Source organism: Pleurodeles waltl, chromosome 3_1, assembly GCF_031143425.1.
Source record: "Pleurodeles waltl isolate 20211129_DDA chromosome 3_1, aPleWal1.hap1.20221129, whole genome shotgun sequence".
NCBI lineage: Eukaryota > Metazoa > Chordata > Amphibia > Caudata > Salamandridae > Pleurodeles > Pleurodeles waltl.
The window spans coordinates 391,855,781-391,876,786 of record NC_090440.1 but is presented as its reverse complement, the minus strand read 5'-3'; the positions used below and the strand labels follow the sequence as shown (position 1 = coordinate 391,876,786).

The window sequence follows — 21,006 nt, the reverse complement described above, 5'->3', positions numbered from 1 at the left end:
TGTGAATGCGCAGCCTCCTGGTGGTTGCTGGCTCTGGTGAGTGAAGCGCTACTATTTTTGCATTATATTCTCCTGTGGCCATTGCATATTAGGGAGGAACAATGAGCAAAAGGAAACATTTTGGTAGCCTCTTAGACATTTTTTATTTGGCCCCTTGTTTTTATTAGATTTTATTAGTAATGTGCTTTTTAACTCTCATATTTAATATGGCTTTAATCTGCTTTTATTATTAAAGTATATATATATTCAGTTAACATTTTAAAGTTACATTCATTTAATATTCATATTTAATGTTTTTATGTTAGCATTGGAGCAAAATCTCCCATGGCCAAGGGAAGGGTATGGTGAAGAATGGGGGGCTTGCTCAGAGCCTCCATTTCAGAAACATACATTTTTAGCTTCACATCTTTTTCAGATAGTGACCCTTTACACATTTTACATTTACACAACAATGTGCTGAGATGACATTGTACATGCAGCTTATCCCTAGAAAATGCTGCCACCATGTAATCTTTACATTCTGTCCAAGGCTAGGAACAGAACTCGATGCCCTGGTATCATGATTTCCATTGGAGAAAGCTATATGCTACAGACAAATGATCACTTCAGCTCAGCACCTTTGACACAGTTTGATATGGTCAGTTTTTATTATATAAATACCTTCTGTGTTACATTTGGCAGAAGAGCACTTCGGCTAGGATTACCTTGGAACGTGGTGCACTGTGACTGAGATGCAGCCCTGCTGACTCTTACTGCCATCCTACAGAAGCAGATTGCCTGCACTACATCAAACTGGCTTCCTGGCACATCACACCAGGAATAGGGGTGAGGCTATCCCATTGGATCTGGCAGAGGGTACTTCCACTATGGTCTAGATAATGTAGGTAGTTACAGATAGGAATGCCATACCGCATTAACATTATCATGGTTGAATTTTTTTAATCTTCTTTTCCCATTCTCATACTGCTGGTTACCATGCATTGTTTTTGTTTGCCGAATAATTGAAGCTCATACTTTCTATGCAGGAATACAATTCTTTCAAGTAATGTTTGAAAAGCCATTTTTGTATCTTTCTTGTCGTCACCCTGTACTTGCAAGAGCAACAACAAAATGGTAGATCTGATTGCACCACTTCCTTGGGAGTCGGAGTGGTCATGTTTGAGTTTGGGTTGCTGATAACACCTTTACCTTGGTAAGGTTAGGAGTTCAGATGGGGCACTGTGAGCTAGCTAGAAATTGTGTCAGCATGTACTGATGGTATAAGTGGACTGAGTTCATATATTCTGAAGTTCATGCTGACAAAATCCCCAGTTCTACTTGAATCGTAGGAACCCTGTAAATAACAAGTGCAGAGTAGGATCATCTCTGGTGCCAAACAACCAGTAGTTCATTATTGGCAACTGGGTGGCCAGTTTTAGAGACCTATATCCACCATGCCAAATCCACCATCATAAACTGACTGGACATATTTATCCATCAAGATCCTGAGTTGCCTGCCTGCTCATGAAAGACGCTCCCCAGCACTGAGTGTGGGTAATTTTGAAGCATCTATGGTAGCCTTGGCAAAGCTATAATTTTAAACAAGGCAGCTCTCTGCATTATGGAAAAAAGAATGTTCGATTCCCATGTATTCCTCTTGGAGGGCCTCCAGGAAAAGAGTAATGTTGGAATCCCCTTTTATTCTCGAGTCCATGAGAATGTGCATGCCTAAGGGGCTGAGATTAACGCAAGTATTACATTCACTACATTTTTGTTTTTCTCAATACGCTGACAGATAAATAGTATTGTACGTCAGTTTTAACGATTTTGCGGACTGTTCTTTCAATATATGAAAAGAATGATCAGCCTCAACATAACAACCATGGTAATATGGACTTACCTCATTTTTTTCCCAAAGTGTGAGTTCCAATTTTGTTCGCTCTAATTTCTGGGATCGATCAACGACGAAGTAAATGATGTATATACTTCCAGCAAGTGAGAGAAGTACAAGAATGTTTGCGATAATTCTCAAAGTTATAGTCACTGCCCTGGAAAAGATTTTTTTTTGTTCAAATAAATGGTTTTGAAATTGTCAAGTCAAACAATTTTAAAGGAACTGGAGACATGGCATAATGTCAAGTTTACAGTTAGTTTAATATCTTTAAACTTTATTATTCAAGCACTCAGAGAGTTAGTTATGTTAAGGCCGAAACAAACTCAGGAGTCATTTTCGAAACATACACGAGCAAACATACACCACCCACTAAAACATGACGTTTAATGTAGATGCTACATATAGAAATACAGATTATTCCATCTTTGCCGATTTTGCCGCCTGTTTATAAATGCATGTGTGTATTTATTCACTTAAATATTTAATTATTAACAGTCAAGCACAGAAGCCGTGAAACACTAAGAGTGATAGGAGCACTGATCAGTCAAAAAGTAAAATTAAGGACACTGAATTTGGGGTGCAAGATAATTTGAACTATAGACAAATTTTTTTTTAAGGGATTTAATGCATGTTGTAGAGTGTCAACATTTGAGCAATGTACTGCATTTGCTTGTTAGGAAATAGCGCTTTTTTATTTAGTTGTTGGATTTTAATTGTATCCTTCTACACTACTTCTAGATAGGGTACCTTTTAAAACTTTATAAAAGCAAAATTCTGTCTAGCTTTGCAATAAACTTATTTGCAGGTAATGCGTGTTTCTGAAACATGGTTGTATAATAATATTTGTTAGTAACTATCGTAGGTGGGTTAGAAAATGTGAAAATGGCAGAAATGAGATGCCACCGCTCAGAATCACGGTTAACACGTCACATACACGTGTGAAACGACACCATTGGACACGCTTTGAAATGACTGAGAGCAGAGAAAAATGGGAATGGGTCTCTAAAAAATAAAGAAATACAAATCACTGGCTGGAGCACTGCTCTTACAGTTGTGTGGTCTCTGTGATGGTACTGGTGGACTGCCAGGAACAATGGTGGGGAGGGAGCACACTGTAGCAGCCCCTCCTGGAGAGCTGGGAGACTACAGCCAGAAGCACTGCTTTTTTCATATGGATGACATGTTGGTCTTGCCTACCACACATACACACACAGACAGCCAATTTACAGTGATGCTGCCACCAACACTATGATGTCTAAACAGAATATCAGAACCAAAAATATTGTAGGGCAAAATATTTTGTCACGAATATTGCGGACAAATATAATGTGAATGTAAGTTTCTGTAGGTAAGTAAAGTTTTACTGTTTATAACTCCACATATATGTACGTTGATGATATATATATCTTCGAGGTACACAGATGTGGAATAAAAAATAGTAAATCTATACTTACTGTTTGCACTTCCCTTCTCGATATTTTGGTCCTTGATATTTTTGACACGATAATCTGTCCACACAATCTTTTTGGTTTTGATTTTCTGTCAGTGTTCCAACACTATTGTGTGTGTGATGCACACCTAGTGTTTAAATTATTAATTTCATATTATGTGCCTTCATGACTAGGTGTACACAGACAGATGGACTACTTGATACGCTATCCCTTAAACCTAATAGGAACACAAATGGAGCACTGCAACCACTCTAGACACGCTATCTTCTTGATACGCAACCCATTCAACTAATGGCAAAACATGAAAAATACAAAAAAGCCATTGGGTAAAGAGGGTCAATTTAAAAACCATGCTTTCTATACTCGTTTTTGTTATTTTTGACATTAGATTTGTCTGGTGGCCCCTAGTGATCTCTATAGCTGGACCTAAAACAAGTTCTTTACCCCATTTTTGAATCTTGAGAAAACCCACACCACACCGACTAACATACGCAACAACAAAATATCCACACATATATCTACCATCAGCTGCAACTAGAAACTGACCTTTCAGGAAAAAAATAGCCTAATGGTTGAAAAGCTAATTTGTTTTGCACAAACCTCCTCTATGGTGAGGCAAAAAATATTATAATTAAGAATGTTGTTGTTGTCTAAAATAAAAAGACAAGCTACTGTTTTGATTCATAATTGAAAAATGCATTTAAAAAAATCTACATATACAAAATAATTGCATTTGAAATAATAGATATCTAATATGTGTACTGTTTACCAATTACATTTAGAATTATGGATTGGTAGCTGTGAGGTATGGGAATGTTTTTCATCTAGGGTGTCTGAGTGACATTAAATAGACAGCAAGAGTGAAGCTTAAGTTGTCTAAATTATCACTCAGTCGAGGTGAAAAATATATCTGTAACGCAGCTACTCATCTATAATGTTCTGTAATGTATGGCCTCCAAAATCATCTAACCCTGCATATAGCTGCTAGGCGAAGGCAAAAGCATGCATATTATAGGCATAATATGGCATTTCTTCTTTGTCCCACATGGGAAAAAATATTTTACCTGGAGTCCTAAACCAATCCCAAGTACCTTCTCTGCCTTCTTCCTTCACCCACTGCAGCTGTGCTTTCTGCTTTCAGTCAAAGCAGGAATGCTGTGTTGCCCTAACAGGCTCTGAAAGAGCCCAGTAAGCCTGGCCTGGAAGAAACTTAATACGTAGACCACTGCGCAACAAGTTTTGCTATGTGTAGGAGGCTGGCTCGCTATATAGTCTATGAAAAGGACATGCACTGTGCAGAGAGTCAAAGCAACCCCACTTTGGTATCCAGAAGCAGACACCTAATGCTCCAAATCATTTATTGTGGACACACACTTGGAAGAATAACTCAAGACCAATTTACAAAAATACTTCAATCTGCCAGTACTCAGCTGTAAGATCAAAGGTACTCATGTATTTGACTGCCTCTAATCTATCAATGAGCTCATCAGCTTTTTCTTACAGAATTGAGGCCCCTATAGTTCACACATAACCTCATTTCCTTTTTCTCTCCCTTGGAGTGAAGTTTGGGGACTAGAACTACTGGGCTAGCCCAAGGGCTCTCAGAGGGTTCAGTGACACCCAAATCCAGCATCTTGTTCAGTTCAACTTGGATGATCTCTCTGATGTGGTCTGACTGCCAATAAGTTGTGTTTTTGACAGGCAAACTGTCTCCAGTGTCCACATCATGGGTACACCAGTTAGTTCTACCAGGGGTCAGAGAAAATGATTCAGCATACTGATTGAGGGCTTGCCTGCAATTAGCCTGCTTTTGCCCTGTGAGGGTGTCTGACAAGACCACTCCATCCACCCAACCATTGTGTGGGGTGCTGGAGAGGAGACCAGGGAGAGGTTTACTCTCTTCTTCCTGTCCCTCATTTGTAACCATGAGCATGATCACATCAGCTCTGACAAAATAGGGTTTAAAACGGTTGACATATATTATCCTTTTGAGATTCTTGCAACTACCAAGGTCAACCAAGGAGGTGATCTCCCCTTTTCTTTCATGTATGGGGTAGGGCCCAGACCACTTATCTTGGAAAGCCCTAGGAGCCACAGGCTCCAACACCCAGACTTGCTGCCCTGGTTGGAACTCCACCATAGCAGCTTTTTGGTCATACTACTGCTTCTGGGGGTCCTGGCTGGCTTGGAGTTTTTTTGCTGGCTTTTTACATATACTGAGCCATTGTGGAATGAAGGTCAAGTACATATTCCACAATGCTGGTTCCAGGCTCTTTGAGAGGCCTCACCCAGCCTTCTCTCACAAGGCTCAAAAGACCCCCTAACAGAATGACCAAACAAAATTTCAAAGGGGGGAAGCCCTACTTCATTTTGTGGCACTTCTCTGTAGGTAAGTCACACCACATTCCTGCTACATGTGTTTTAAGAATGCACACATAATGTTTGAACCCCTGTCTGATACTACCCTTTTAGGAAAACCAACCCTAGTAAAAATGCCCAAAAGGGCCTTGGCCACTACTGGGGCAGTGATTCTCCTAAGAAGAATGGCTTCAGGAAATCTAATGGCATGATCCACTACCACTAGGATATATCTATTTCCTGAGGTTGTTTGAGGGTCAAGGGTTCCAACAATATCAATCCCTACCCTTTTGAAGGGCACCCCAACCACAGGTAGCGGGATTAAGGGGGCCTTCTGGTGGCCTCCTGCCTTATCACTGGATTGACACAGGACTGGAAAAGTCCTTCAACATTTGGGACATCCCAGGCCAGTAAAAGTGATTTACTAACCTACTCCAGGGTTTGTTTTGTCCCAGGTGCCCAGCCAGGAGAAAGTCATAGGCTAGAGAGAGAAGATACTCTCTGTACTGCTGCACCAGGCTAGAGGTCTATGGCCTCAGTATAAAGGAGTCCATCTTCCAAATAGACCCTGTGGGTTGCACTGATATTAGCCTGTTCTTCCTGTGCAGATTGCTGCCTCAGGCTTTAACAGTGGGACAGGTTTTTGTCTCTGGCACAGAACCTCCCTAGCGGGTCTCTTTGGTCCCAAGAGCTCTGGGTGGTAAGGCCCAAGCTCTTCAGGCTCAGTTCTCTCTGGGGATAACAAGTCATCTTCCTGGGAAGATGGGTTCTGACTTGGAATATGTGTAGAACTTGGTCCCCCAGTCTTCTTGCCTTTTCTCTTGGAGGGTTAGCTCATTCTTCCAGGATCCAACAACTCTTGCGTTTGCTCTATGTCCTGGGTTTGACACAACCCCTTTCTGGGATCCCAAGCATGGCTGCATGGGTCCTCAGTTCTACTTCAGCCCAGTGAGAATTTTCCATGTCATTGCCAAGCAGAGAGTCTACAGGGATGGATGGGGACACAGCCACTTATTTCTGTCCAACGCCCCCCAAGTCAAAAGATACCATAGCCATGGGATGGATTTTTGTGACATTGTCAGCAATGGTGACAGGATACGTTTTTCCTATTCGGTGCTGATCTGATTGGACCAGGTGCTGGGTCACCATAGTGACACTAGCCCCAGTGTCCCGCAAGGCGTCTACCTTAGTCCCATTAATCAAGGGGTGTATTCTTGCATGTTAGTGGGCCAGGCAGCACAGGATAAGTCTACCCCTCCCTCAGTGACTAATGATGCCTCAGTGGGTTCAATAACATGGTCAGGCCACATCTGTGATCCCATCTGGAGATTAGCAACTGAATTTACTGCAGGTGGACTAGAGGTATTCTTTTTGTTTTTACAGCTAGGGCCTCCATTTTGGTGTCCTTTAGTTTTGCAATCATGGCACCAAGCCTTGTTCAGATCAAAGTGCTTTCCTTTGTTCCCACCCTTAGACTGTGGGGAGTCTCAGGCCCATCCTCCTGAGCAGGGTTTTGGGGGCCTGATGAAGACTCTTTGTATTTGTTTTGGTTCCTATCTTTCCCTTGGGGAGGAGGGGTTGGCCTCTTTCTTTTGGTCTCCTCCACCAGTGGTAGTTTTGATTACCCCCATTTTGACCCTGTCTTCTTCTCCAACGCAAGAGGAGAAAATGGGCCTAGGTCTACCAGGAACTGATGTAGTTTCTCATTGTGACAATTACTCAAAAGATGCTCTCTCACTATTAAATTGTAAAGCCCATCATAATCTTCTACCTTGTTACCTTCTAACCAGCCACTCAGCATTTTTACTGAAAAATCCACAAATTCTACCCAGGACTGACATTGGGGTTTTCAAGTCTCAAGGAATATTTTTCTGTATTCTTCAGTGGTAAGTCCAAAGCCCTCAATTAGGATCGCCTTCATGAGGTCATAGGACTTAGCATCTGCTTCATTCAATGTCAGGAATCTATCCCTGCATTTACCTGAGAACAGCTCCCACAAAAGAGAGCCTCAATGTTTCCTATCTACTTCCCTGGCTATGCAGGCTCTCACATAAGCAGAAAAACATTTGATGATATCAGCACCTTCTGTGTAATGGGGACAACTCCTTTGGGGAGTTTTAGGTGAAAAGATTTGTTTTCTCCCTAGTAATTTGTGTGAGTTTTCCTGATTTTCTCAGGATTCTTCTCCTTCCACTAGGTTTTCAGTCTCATATTCTGCCACAAGCCTTCTAAGGGTTTCTGTAGCAGCATGAGCACCAGTGTGAATGTTGTAGGTTATGCAGAGAGCCCTTAGCTGGGGGTATGTATACTCCTTCCAAGGGGTCACATCAAGCTCCTGGTTCTCTGCATCAGACATTTTACCTTACTAAAGTTGGGACCTTTTTAAAAACTAAGTCCTAACTGTGGTAAAATCTTTTAAATTGATAATTGCTACTTCAGGGACCTAACCAGGGCCATTGCAATTAATTTTAAATTTTTAGAAAAATTGTCCAAATTAAATAAATTTCCAATTAGACTAAAGACATATTTTAGAGGTATTTGAGTGATCATTTATTGGCAAAGTGGTATTAGCAAATGCAAAGCTTTGTATCCCACCTCTGATCCACCAAATGTAGGAGGGTGGCTCTCTATATAGTGAATAAAAATTATGTGCACTGTGCAGAGAGCCCAAGAAAACTCACTTTGGTATCCGGAGGTATAAAGCAGACCACCTAGTGCTCTGTTTTTGTAGTTGTGTGGGTGAGCAGTTAGACTAATCCAGGAGATGTGCTAAGCATTTGTGGTACTCACAGTATCAATAAATGTGGACACACACTCGGAAAAACACCTCAAGACTAATTTACCAAAATACTTAAGAGTTTTATAAAATGTTTAAGACCAAGACCATCAATATATGTAAGTACTTCTTAAGTTATGATTTTTCAAAGTTTAGAAAATGTTCTGTTTTGTGTGTAATTATACACCATAGGAATCAATGGGAAAATCTTTAAAAATGCATATAAAATCAGGCAACGTCATCTTCTGTTTTTAGGTCAACGTCAAGGTCATTGAGAGGTCCTATATGGTAGCTAAATAAGTTCAGTGGTTTTGGTTCAAGTGGGAGCAGCGGCTGAAGTCCTTGGAGCTGGCGCACAAAGGAGAAGGGGGCCACTTAAAAACACACGGCACAGAGGGACTTGAAGGTAAATCAGCTGGATCCCTTTAGAGGGTGGAGATTGCAAGGGCTTGGGGACCCCTAGAGCACAGCTGCTTGGATGGTGCAGGGTCCAGGGAGGCCGGGTGCAGCGCAGATAGGTCAGCCTGGCATTGTGCATCTTGGAGTGCTCGTTGTCAGGGGCATTCGTCACTGAGGGCGGATTGCAGGTCAGCTGGACCGCTCAGAGGGTGAATCTCGGGTGTTCTAAAATTCCTCAACTGATGCTTGCTCCTCTGCTTTTCAGTGTCCAGAATGAGCTCTACTTCGGAGGTATCTAGACCTAGTGCCACCAAACTTGGCACAGTGGTATTGTACTGTAGGGTTACTGTACTGTTTTTACTGTGCTGTTGGGTCCAGGTCATTGGTCAGCAGCAGGTCACTAAACCGGACTTCATGGGTTCCTTGCCTGCAGGGTGCAGGAGGGTGATATCTACACTCATAGAGCAGTTCAGTGAGCAATTTTTAGAAGGCCGGAGATGCTCTGGGATTTGGTCAAGTCCTTGGAGCAGCAGGCAGGATTTGGCCCCTTCTTCTTTGCGTAGCAGAACTTCAGTTCTCATGCCGTGAGTCTTCTTTGTCCTGGTTTTCTTGTGTCAATTGAATCTAAAGTTTTTGATCAAGGGATGCCCTCTGAATACTATATTTAGGAGGTGTTAGATGGAGTACCTAGTAGTAGCCAAGGGCCACCTGCCTTACAGTGGCTACACCCACTAAGTGACCACTTCCTGTGGGAAGGGGACATATCCTGACCCTGAATGTCTATTTTCCTACCGTCCAAGATGAAGGGAAATGAAATGGACTGGCCATCTCACCTGCCACACCTGAGAGGTGGTGCAGGCTGAGGATGGCCACTTTTCCTATTCTTGCTAAGTTTCCTGCTGGGATTCCCACCTAAAGTGGGCCTAAAACCATTTGGCTGCCATCTGCTGCTAGTAGTAGAGGCGGGGTCAGATTTCAAAGGCAGCAAAGCCTTTGAAGTTGACCGCTGGTGCAGTTTGCATTCCTGGTGGAGGAGATGTGACACCTCTACCCAGGAAATGCTGTCCTGGGAGCAAAGACTGTCACCCCAGGAGTCCAGAATCGTGTCTAGTGGTGGCAGGCTAGTTAAGACCAGTTATCAGCCATACAAGGGCTATTAGATTTTGCAGGGTGAACCTGTAATGTGCCCTCTAGGTACATTTTATAATAAATCCTGCTCTGGCATAAGTGATGGTTTATTATTTTGAGTTGTTTGGTACCAAACAACCCAGGGTTCAGAGAGGCCATCTTGTAGCTGGGGAACTCATAATGACCAGTGTCCAGCACATGCATTTGATATGGCTTCCATGTACACCTACTATGTCTAAGAACATGCAAAGACACAATAGGGGCATATTTGCTCATGCACACATATACCCTCACATGCATTCTAGTGCACCTGAACTTAGGGTTGCAAGGTCTGCCAGAAAGTGACTTACCTATATTGCATGCAGTGTTAGTGGATATGGTACTCTTGGTGTGTGCCATGTTGAGTTTTCAGCTTGGGGTACACCATGTCATGAATTTGCAATGGCAGTCCCCATGAGGCTGGAGTGGGGTTTCTCAGAGTGGCACAATTGGTGCTGCAGCTCTGGTGGGCCCTCTTCAGTACCCATGCCCTAGGTTTCAGGGGTACCATTTACTAAGGCTTTACAAGGGTGGCTGAAGTGCCAAACAAAAGGAAGGAGATCTGGCCCTGAGAACCTGTTTAGTATGGGTCAGGGCACTTACAGTTCGAAACCACATTATTTTCCAGGCAAAAAGGGTGAAGCTACCCATGTCAAAAGAGGTCCTTTCTCATACTATCAATTGTTGCTATGTCATACCAGTGAATTACCTGATTTAGTATATGGTGTAAACAATAGAGGCTTCCTGTGGAAGCCATGCATACGAATATTATTTAAGCATTATGCTGAGGATTATGTTAATCCAAAAAGGCATCATAGAGTATTTATGATGACTTTCCTGAATGTCCAGTAACTGACAGAGACAGCCTGTTGCCAGCCAAACTCTCACAAAGAGGTCATGGATCAGTAGTAGGCACTCCTACCCTTTGAGTCTGGGTTCTCCCCTGTTCTGATTCAAAGAATGTTAAGATATCCATATGCACAGTGGGTGAACAGTCAGGAGTGTAAGGCCATCTATCCTCTGCTCTAGTCCGCATCGATTGTGTACAAAGATTTAACCTAATTTTGGAGCTTGGGGGGTATCGAGGTCATTGCCCCAGACATACAAGCCCTTCCTTTCGGGCCTTCCAATGGATATCTGCTTTTGGGTTGTTTATTTGGTCTGGCAAATTTATCATTAAGTGTTCTCTTACTTCCTGAAATGGTATGGAGGTGCGCATAACCACAACTGGGATAATAAATTAAAATGGCAGCGTGACTCCTAGTTAAAAGGACTGCCTTGGAAAAAATGCGGTTATTTATTTGGCATTTTAAGCATTAAATGTTCTTGAATTGAGGTGATAAAATATGTTCTTGATCATAAACATGTACTTAAAGTAGTAGTGAGGGAGAATGTTTAAAAATTACGCTTAAATTCATTCAATATCGATTGCACATAATTACATCTTCTGTACGTACAGATTGGTGCTCTTTTTCTTTTCTTGTTCTTCCAAAATTGCTTCCTGGAACAAAAATGTCAATGTTTATTTATATGAAACGAAAATATAAAAACATGCTGAACTGTTACTTGTATCTCAGAAAATGAACTTATACATGTTTCTTCCTACTGAATATTAATTAGGTAGGTTGCATTTTTTGAACTCCCCCACCCCCGTGAATGATGCACATACAAGTATGATAGCCTGCAAGGTAGAGCAGACCACCATTCCTGCATTTTCATTCCCATGTTGATTTTTTTTGTAATGCAGCTACCGTCCCCCTCCCTCCCCAAAACCCCTCCCCCTCTCGTCAAAGCCATTTGGAAATCAGATACCATCCCGCCTGTGTTTGCAATTCCAGTCACAAACCATTCACGTATCGCATAATGGCTCGCTAATAGGAGGGGGTGTCCCTTTCACACCCCTTCGTATTTGTGATTGGTAATGGATCGAGAGTCTGAAGATTTTTCAGACTTGAGGAGGGGTTTGAACAACTAGTAGGCCTTTTCCGGTCACATACTTTGTGAGGTTTGCGAATCGCAGGGTTTGCTATCGCAAAAGGGCACTAGATATCAGGCCTGTAATGAGGAAAGCCCTCTTTCCCTATTTTGTGTGGTGTGATGAGTAAAGCACTGTGACATGTCTCATATTTCAGCTACTTTTCGCTAAACTATATAAGGCTTTGCAGTGAGGATGCATTTTACATGTCACTAATTTCTATTCATTTTAATATACTCTCTGTCTTCGGATGTCTGTATGTATTTAGCGTAGTTCAGTTTTGCAGTTATTGATTATATAATATGTATTTACAAAACAATGATTTGTGTAACATTTTCACTGCCATGTTGGTTTTGTTTGTGGGTCTCCAATTAACAGCTGTGTGAGGGTTTCCATTATGCAATTATAATGGGCTATGTAGTGTTCTACACAAAGTCTGCCAAGGTTTTAATATTATTAAGCCTACCTTTTACTTAGGACCGATATAGAGCACATGACGATACTCTTAATTATTATAACGTTAAATCTTCTTCAAAAACTGAACTTGAGGCACACGCATTGAGCAGCAAGTCCTATTTTAACGACTATGACGTGATATTGAGAGAGTAGAGCAGTAAATCTGCCTATTCATGTGCAGCTGTACGTTATTCACTCTACCTAGTGTGTCCACTTAATGATTACGTTACTGAGCTTTTTCCCTCTTCCTATGTCCATTGCAACCAAGCAATGTACCCAAGTGATGTTCATCGAAGGACATCAAGAATTAATAATACTTAAAAATGTCTCCTACTTATTTCCCTGTGGTTTTGGGACTCCCTGATATTTGAAGTAGAATAAAATAGACTTTCCTTGACAGGGTATCCCTTAGCAAGGATGCTCATAAATTAGCAAGTAATAGTACAGGAGCAAATGATCTGTGACTGCATTAGCGTCCAATACTTGCAGGTCAATACACCAAAGGATAATGTCATGCTAAGTGACGCACGGCTCACCCTGATACTGTTAACTATGGCAGCAGTTTTGCTCTCTGCAGCCTCAGTGTTTCCTATAAGGTAGTCCCAGGCACAGAATACCCTCCAGCAGAACGTGTAATTCTCATCCGAGGCACTGGCGAGGCTCATTCGCGAGTTCTTGGCCATTCTGAAAAACAAGACGTCACAGGCCTTTTAATCTTGGAGAGATAAACTGAAAAGAAATAATCAAAGCACAAAAAAACAAACAGTGACCTGCTGCCGAACAAGGCAATGTTTTCTAACGTTTCTTTGTCAGGTTTTACCATATTATCATCCTTTGCTTACTCAGTACTCCTCTGCCTTCTCTGAATTTCTCTAAAGCGTTTTTTAATATCATCAATTGACGTTCAAATGCAAAGCTTTCCTCTGTGACAGTGGATGTCCAGTCCGACCTTACCATGCCCTGCATTGATTGCCTTCTCTTCTCTTCCTTTCCTCTTTCCTTGCCTTCCCTTCTCTCTCGTACTGTAACATTACTCTTAGAACTAGACCCTCCATCCGCACTACATAAAGTGACTTTGTGTATTGCATGTCCATTCTTCATGCATTTGATTGTTTACTCCATACTGTTGTGATTGCTATACTTGGAGCTGTCTCGATTTATTTCTAGCATTCATGGCCTACGCCTGACTACTCTCTGCTAGCCTGAGATCGTCGTTTTAGATCCTGGCTTTATGCTAACAAGAAAGTCATGTAGGCAATGCCACTCATTTTTCCACTAGAGTTCTTTACAATAGCTCAATAGCTTACAGCTTTAGATCTTGAGACACCCTGTCGCTGCTTAAAATTTAGGACTCGCATATTAGGCGCTTGATGCCCTAGTTGCTGAATACCAGGTTTGCTTAATACTAAGGTTTTCCAGCTTTGATTCACCTCATGACCCTACTTTTCCAGCACAATACACATGCTGTCTGTTTGCCTCATTCGTGCGTTTTTTTAATCCCTGTTTTCTTTCTTTGCCACTCCTCTGCTCTGTTTGAAAGTTTAATGATGAAAAAATGCATCCTGGACACTAAACATAGGCACGGGGTCCAACACCTGCAACCACTGTCACAAACCATGCACTGGTACAAAGGGACGTAGAAATAGTAAGCACAATTAAACATGGAAATATTTCATAAAATAACTCGCACTGTATAGAAACGCAGGGGTGACGTGTAACATACACAAATGTGTAGATTACCAGCATCTCTCATGCTTAATGTGTCAGCTATTTCTCAGGCACTAACACAGCAATTTAATGACAAAAGGATAACACATTTTAAAAACAGAAAACAGCCGGGTGCCCTAGAGAATTGGTGGAGGGCTAGAGAAAGCTAGATCTGAATGTACCCACAAAAGTCACACATGGAGCTACAACTATGAGGGCCAAGGGGAGAAATGACAGCACTACTCTCCTACACCTTTCTAAGGATGATTCAATTCCTATAGTGCATTTTACAGAAACAAATCTCACAGAAAGATTGCGACCGAGGAACGGAGTACTGAGCAACTTGGACAGAGAAGGATGGGAGAGAGAAAGTTGGAGTAAAAAAGGAGAGGATAGAAAAAAAAGGCTCCTAGGACTGTCTGGGTGGGCAGAGGGAATACGAGAAGAAGTAGGAATAAAACAGGAGAGATAAAGAAAGTTAAGAGAAGTGGTGGGAAAGAATGGGTGTAGAACGGCATAGAAGAAGAAGAAAGCAGAGTGCCAGAAGGAGAGGTGATGGGTGTGGCAGGAACAAAACTATAAGAGGGGTAAGGTGAGGAAGAGCAGAAGGTATTCAAGGTGATGAAATGATTAAGCTGAAAGGCAGCGATAGAGCTAAAAGTGGTATTCAGTTTTTAGCAAAGGAATATGACAATTTTGAATAATACATCATATTTCGAATTACACAGACATTGCCTGTATTTTTAATTGCCGTAGAAAAATAGCGACATGAAAAAGCCAACACAAACGTGGTTCTTCTAACAAAGCAGGCATTTCAGGAAAATGCATATTATCAGACATTATACACACATGTTTTTGCAGCACAAACTTCATTGGGCCCTGTTGTTAAAAGTTATTTATTTGACATATCCAGCACAAAATGGGATGATATTGAGCTGCTCGGTGGAATTACTGCATGTGTTTCTGCTGCACAAAGACTACTAATTCTGTTTTCCGCCCTATGGTTACCTCCCTCCCAAGCTCGCTTGCACAGTTCGCAAGCATATAGTTCATGATAAAGCTAGAGTTTTGAATTGTGAAAATGTAAATGGAGTTAGGAGTACCATTAACATGTTTTTACGAGACGTTCAAAAGTAGGTGTGTTGAATGAAACAATGCAGCACCGCAAAGCACACATATAGGAGAATTATATGCCCCTGGTTGTGGCATTATGGATTCAATCACCTCTGTGTGTGGCCTACTGCATCCTGTCAATGGAGACCGGAAGAATAATCCTAAATCCTAGGTAATCTAACTTGACGTGGGCCAACCAATGAGACTTGCCAAAATGTCACATAGACAACTAGGATGGGAAAGTGAAGGGATGTTGCGTACAGGAGGGAGTTAGTCTCACCTGTCACATTGACTTAAAGGAGGAATGTCTAGAACTATTCTCCCTGAAGGAGTGGAACCATGCATAATGCTGGTGATGTTTAAGGATCTAATTTCACAGGTATATTTTTGCTCACCACCTCAGTATTTTATCATCACTGGAGAAAACGAAAAACAGGAGCATAGACGAAATTAAGTCTCCGTGCAGCAGTACTACAGTTTAAGACTTTAACTACTTCTCTTACGGTGGTTGTCACTTCCATATGTGCATATTTATGTGGGAAAATGCTAAAAAGCTGTACGCCCTTCAAGTACTGCTTCAGATCACAATATTTCTCAGTTAATAGCTACATTTCAAAAACACAGAAGAGCCTGGTTATTTTCTGGCAAGGCTTTAATTCGTAGGCCTAATCACTCAAATTACATAAATTGATGCATAGTTTAAAATAAGTTGAATTGGCCTTTTGTTTTATACACCAGTAAAATTGCCATCCCTTTAAGATGAGGCTCAAACTAGCATTTATGTGCATAATATGTAAAGGGTTACACGCCACGCTATGTTTTAATGTTACGTAGAGAGGGTGGGTCTCAGGTCACCGTATCCATGCCACATCTATTTAAACCTTACACTGTAGAAGCTGACTTTAAAGACGAAATGTGTGAGGTAGGGTATCGGTCCTCAACCTGTGGTCCGACGACCCCGGGGGGCCTGCGGGAGCTACTCAGGAAGTATGTGACTGTGTAAATTACATAATATTACAATTAATACATTAGAATTAATAAAGTATATACACATACAGAAGCAAAATTGAAATTGCCGAAATTTTCTATATTTCGTTGTGAATTAAACAAAATATTTAAATATTTGAGCACTTGTTTGGTGCATACCTCGTTTTGCATTTGTGTGTATTGTTTTGAAGTTCAGTTGATATTGCTTAGGCCAGGGGTCCCCAGCTTCCAGTAATCGCTCAGTAGGGGTCTCTGTATTCCAGTAATGATTCAGGAGAGGTTCAAATAAGTCTGAGATCTGGAGAGTTGTGGGATAGTAAGCATCTCCCTAAAACGTACAACTTAAAGATTAAAATATGGGCTCACACAATGGAAGTGACTGAATTCTATCGGCTTTCAGGTCAAGGAGTACCATAAATTTTAGATGAAATGGCGTGTAAGTTAAGGAGGAAGAGATATGTGTAGTAAGCTGCGTTTAGTATTCTAATGTGTATTTTCCACTGTGTAAAAAACAATTCAGATGAGATTCTTAACCTGTTTCCTCGGGAAGGGTCGGGCTGTGATATCCCATGGACCCTCTGAGACCGCCAAGCAGATATTTAATCATGTTTTACCGTCCGCACGGTGCAGGTTGTGTTTTGGACCATTAGCTTTTAATGTTGGCAGGTGGATTTAGTAAATTACATCACTGGTACTCATCTTCTGCTCCAAATTAATAGGCTAACCATTCGATTAATTGTCTTAAGGTACATTAATTTTCTTTGTTTGTAGTGGGCTGCGTTTGCTAAATGTCTGTCAGCATTTCTTCTTGACACTACATGGGATGAATGATTTCTCTGTTATTCATTCGATTTTGAGGCACAGGATGAAAGGTCATGAGCCGTGAGGGCGCCTTGAAAGTGCTGGTGCGCCCTGAGCTGTAATCACAGAACATATACTGAAAATGCCTTGGTTTTGTAATTAATTATGTTTCTGTTTGACAATGAAATACACATTTTTTTATTAGCATCTGCAATTACATTTTACTTTTTATACGTTTCTTTTCATCCACTGCTTTATTTTTCCTACAGATTGTTACATATTGTATTTCCCATTTGTGTATTGCTGATGAGTGGGGGAAGTGTAATTCATGCTAATAATTTCACCATTGCTTCATCATCCTGAAGTGGTGTTTATATGGTTGACATGAAAATAGTTAGAATAACCACTTACATTTCCATGTTTCCCCTTTAAAGCAGACACCTGGTTATCAAGCACTGGTTAAATGTATTTTAATGCAGTGTGTGTGTGTGTGTGTGTGTGCACCTATGTGTATGATATGACTCCGGGGTCACAGACCCTTTTTACCAAATTACATCACTCCCTTTTCACACACCATTTTATTAATGAATATTTTCAAAAGTGGTTTACTTTCTTAACAGGATAATGAAGCTGTACGCAAAAACTGCCATTCCAACAAGGAAATATGCCAGGGGCAGACGGTAGCCGGCTCTGCCAATCTTCCGCTCCCTGCCATAGTAGCCATAAAACAAAACTGAGTACTGGAGATAGCCCTGCAAAAGTAACAAAGCAGCCGTCAGACACAGATCCTGGCTTCACTGCATCATGCACAAAAGATGGAAGAGAAGAAAGATGTTCTTAGCCTTGCCCCTAGTGACCAGATGGTGTCCAGGTCTTGTGCCGATGCCACCTCCTTGTCTGGAATAGTCTTGCTGACAGTGCTTCCAAATGGTGCTCCTGCTAGTAGCTGATAAGGAAAGGAAAAAAAGGATCTAGTGGGTATTGAAAGCAAAGGCACATTTTATTACACTATTTGTTATCAAACTAAGACAATAAGTGCTTTAATGTAACAGCGCAAAGACATTCTTTAAGTACTGTTCCCTTGAAATAAATCAATGGATGGGATGTCCTAGTGACATGAAGCAAAGCCATATCTTGCAAAGCGAAACACATTTTATGGCAAAACCGATGACTCGTGTATTATGCACATTCCTTACATTACTTTCTTTAGCCAGCAGGAACGAATATCCCGTTTTCAGTCTTTCTTCTTCCTTTCGAAGGGCTGGTGTTTAAGACAGCCTTAATAGCGCTTTTCGAGGCACTATACAAATTTAAATTAATTCATTCATATCTTACCTCAGAAAATACACGGATCAAAATTCCCCATTTTGCTCTCAAAGGTTTCACCCAGAGGTCTGTGGGAGTATCCTAGAAACTGCTAAACGATATTGATTTAGACAAACACCGTTTGCCTTTAAGAGGAGCAGAAACTTGAGGAGTTCTTCGCGCATACAAAGATAGGAACACAAATTCAGCAACAGTCAAAAACCATTTGAACTCTGCCACCTGCAAAGGGCCACTCGGGCTGCGGTGGTGATATCAGGCAGCAACGGAGCGCTTCAGTAAAGCGCTGGGCACATCTTGGATCCCGGGTCGTGGCGGTGCTTCGATTTCCCGGCAACTGTGCGCAGGAGGCTCTAGGGCTTCTAGGCGCTTTCCCTATCCACAGCAGCACTCCTCATGAAGGAGATAATTGCAGGGGTCAGGGGCCACGGCAATCTACCCTTGGAGACAAGAGTGAAAAGGAGCACAGGGCTGGCGGGCCCAGCTACAGGCCAGCAGAAGGGTTGCAGATGGTGGCAGTTCCTCCTGGTGACCAGGCAGGTCACAGGTCAGCACAGCAGCAGCAGTACAAGGTGGGTCATGGTGAGTCCTTTCAGCAGCATCCAGTGTCCAGTTTCAGGTAAGTCTCTTCAAGATTCAAGAATGTCCAAATTGTTGGGAAAATTCCCCTGTACTTATACTCAGTTTGCAGTGTCTCTTACAATGAGGAGGAGAGGGGATTTCAACCAGTTACAACTGGTTCTGGGAGTGCCCCTTTCTCTCCTCCGGCACAGGCTCCGAACATCGGTGGGTTGTAAACGACCCTCTTGTGTGAGGCCAGGGCACAGCCTTTACAAATGCAGGTGTGCCCCGCCTCTCCCTTCTCTCAGCCCAGGAAGGCTTTACAATATGTAGATGCACCTCTGTGACACCTCCACCCTCCCTGTGTTCAGGCTGTCTGAAAAGTATGCACAAAGCCCCAACTGTCAGTCTGCCCAGACGTGGATTGGAGTCAAGCTGCAAAACACCACAGTCATAAGCACAGAGAAATGCTCACTTTCCAGAAGTGCCATTTCTGTAATAGTGATAAAAAATACACCTACACCAGTAAGCAGCATTTCTTACCAACATTACAACCATACCAAACATGCCTACGCTACCCCTCATAAATCAGACAATATCCCTTACACATAAGGCAGGGCATTCTAATGCAATCCTATGAGAAGGCAGCACTCACAGCAATGAGACACCAAGTCAGGCTGTTTGTCACTACCAGGACAGGCCACGCAACCTGGCACATGTCCTGCCTTCTACATACATGGCACCTTGCCCATAGGGCTAGGTAGGGCGTAGCTTAGGGGCGACTTACATGTAGTAAAAGGGGAGTTCTGGGCCTGGCAAATAAATTTAGATGCCAGGTTCCTATGGCAGAAAACTGCACACACAGGCCCTGTGCTAGCAGGCCTGAGACAGGTTTGAAAGGCTACTTTAGTGGGTGGCGCAAGCAGTGCTGCAGGCCCACTAGTAGCATTTAATTTACAGGCCCTGGGTATAGGGATACCACTTTACAAGGGACTTATAGGTAAATTAAATATGCCAATTAGGTATAAGCCAATCATACCAATTTTACAAGGGAGAGCACATGCACTTTAGCACTGATTTGCAGCATGGAGGTGTCCTAGTTGTCTGTGGCCAGAGCCAGGTTCCAGGCCATCCCCGGGCCTCTGGTCTCTGAAACTTCTTTGAGTGTGGGGCGGGAGCCCCAGGTGCATAGCATCCTCTCTCCACTCTCCTTCCCACCAGTTAAGGAGTTACCCCCGCCACTGGTCTTCTAGCCTAAGGACTGGTCCCATAGCCTGAATAGGGGTCAGGTCCCTCTCGTCCCGCCTATCTCTGAGCTCCTCAGGTGACAGGGAATGGGAAGTGGCGCTGCTGCTAGGCAAGGACCCAGTAAGGGACTCCCTATCTATGGGGTCCTCTCTCTCTACTGGCATCCCTGGCCAGTCATCTTCTCCCTCAGTGTCTAACGCTTCGGGGTCACTGTTCCCCTGGGGAGTGGACTGGGGACCCTCCTTCTCAGAGTCCTCACTACTCTCATGGGTCTCTTCAGGGTCTCCCTGAGAACCATTCCCCCCTTTGGCCTCTTTTACTGTTGCTATCCAGTCTGCCTCCTCATAATCAAAAAGGGCTCTCTTGAGGACCATCATGTTGGCTTCTCCACACATATCTGGTATATCTCTTTCCCTGCAGAATCCCTTTAACTCTTCTAGAGTGTACAACCACAACTCAGCCATGTCAAAGGTAGACTCCATTTTGTTGCGAGCACAACAGTAGCGTAAAACAACAAGAGTCCAAAGTGCAAGTATACAACATAAGAGTAAAAATAAAAATGACTAGTTTGAGAGAACAGGAAAATAATTAAAAAAAGAGAATTAGAACATGTAATGGTCTAAGTGCAATTTGCGGTGCAGAAATGAGTCACAATGGTACTGTGCAAGCGCAAGTCCTATTCTCGCTGCTGACAACCAGTGTTAGGAATGGGGTTTCTGGTTGGCTAGAATATGTACCTAAGCCAGGCAGAACCCACCCACTCTAGTCAGTGCAAGGGAGTTACACTTCCAAGATAACCCCTACTCACCCC

General features: G+C 42.4%; 1 protein-coding gene across 1 annotated transcript in view; it reads right to left on the bottom strand.

Annotated features, from left to right (window-relative positions):
- TMC3 (transmembrane channel like 3) overlaps positions 1–21,006 on the bottom strand; it is a 627,915-nt gene that overhangs the window by 304,393 nt on the left and 302,516 nt on the right. Inside the window, exons 6-10 of the mRNA XM_069222582.1 lie at positions 17,911–18,009; positions 17,673–17,815; positions 12,992–13,139; positions 11,482–11,525; positions 1,880–2,027 (exon numbers count right to left, since the gene is read on the bottom strand). Of these exons, the coding sequence (XP_069078683.1) occupies positions 1,880–2,027; positions 11,482–11,525; positions 12,992–13,139; positions 17,673–17,815; positions 17,911–18,009 (582 nt within the window). The remainder of the gene's footprint in view (positions 1–1,879; positions 2,028–11,481; positions 11,526–12,991; positions 13,140–17,672; positions 17,816–17,910; positions 18,010–21,006) is intronic.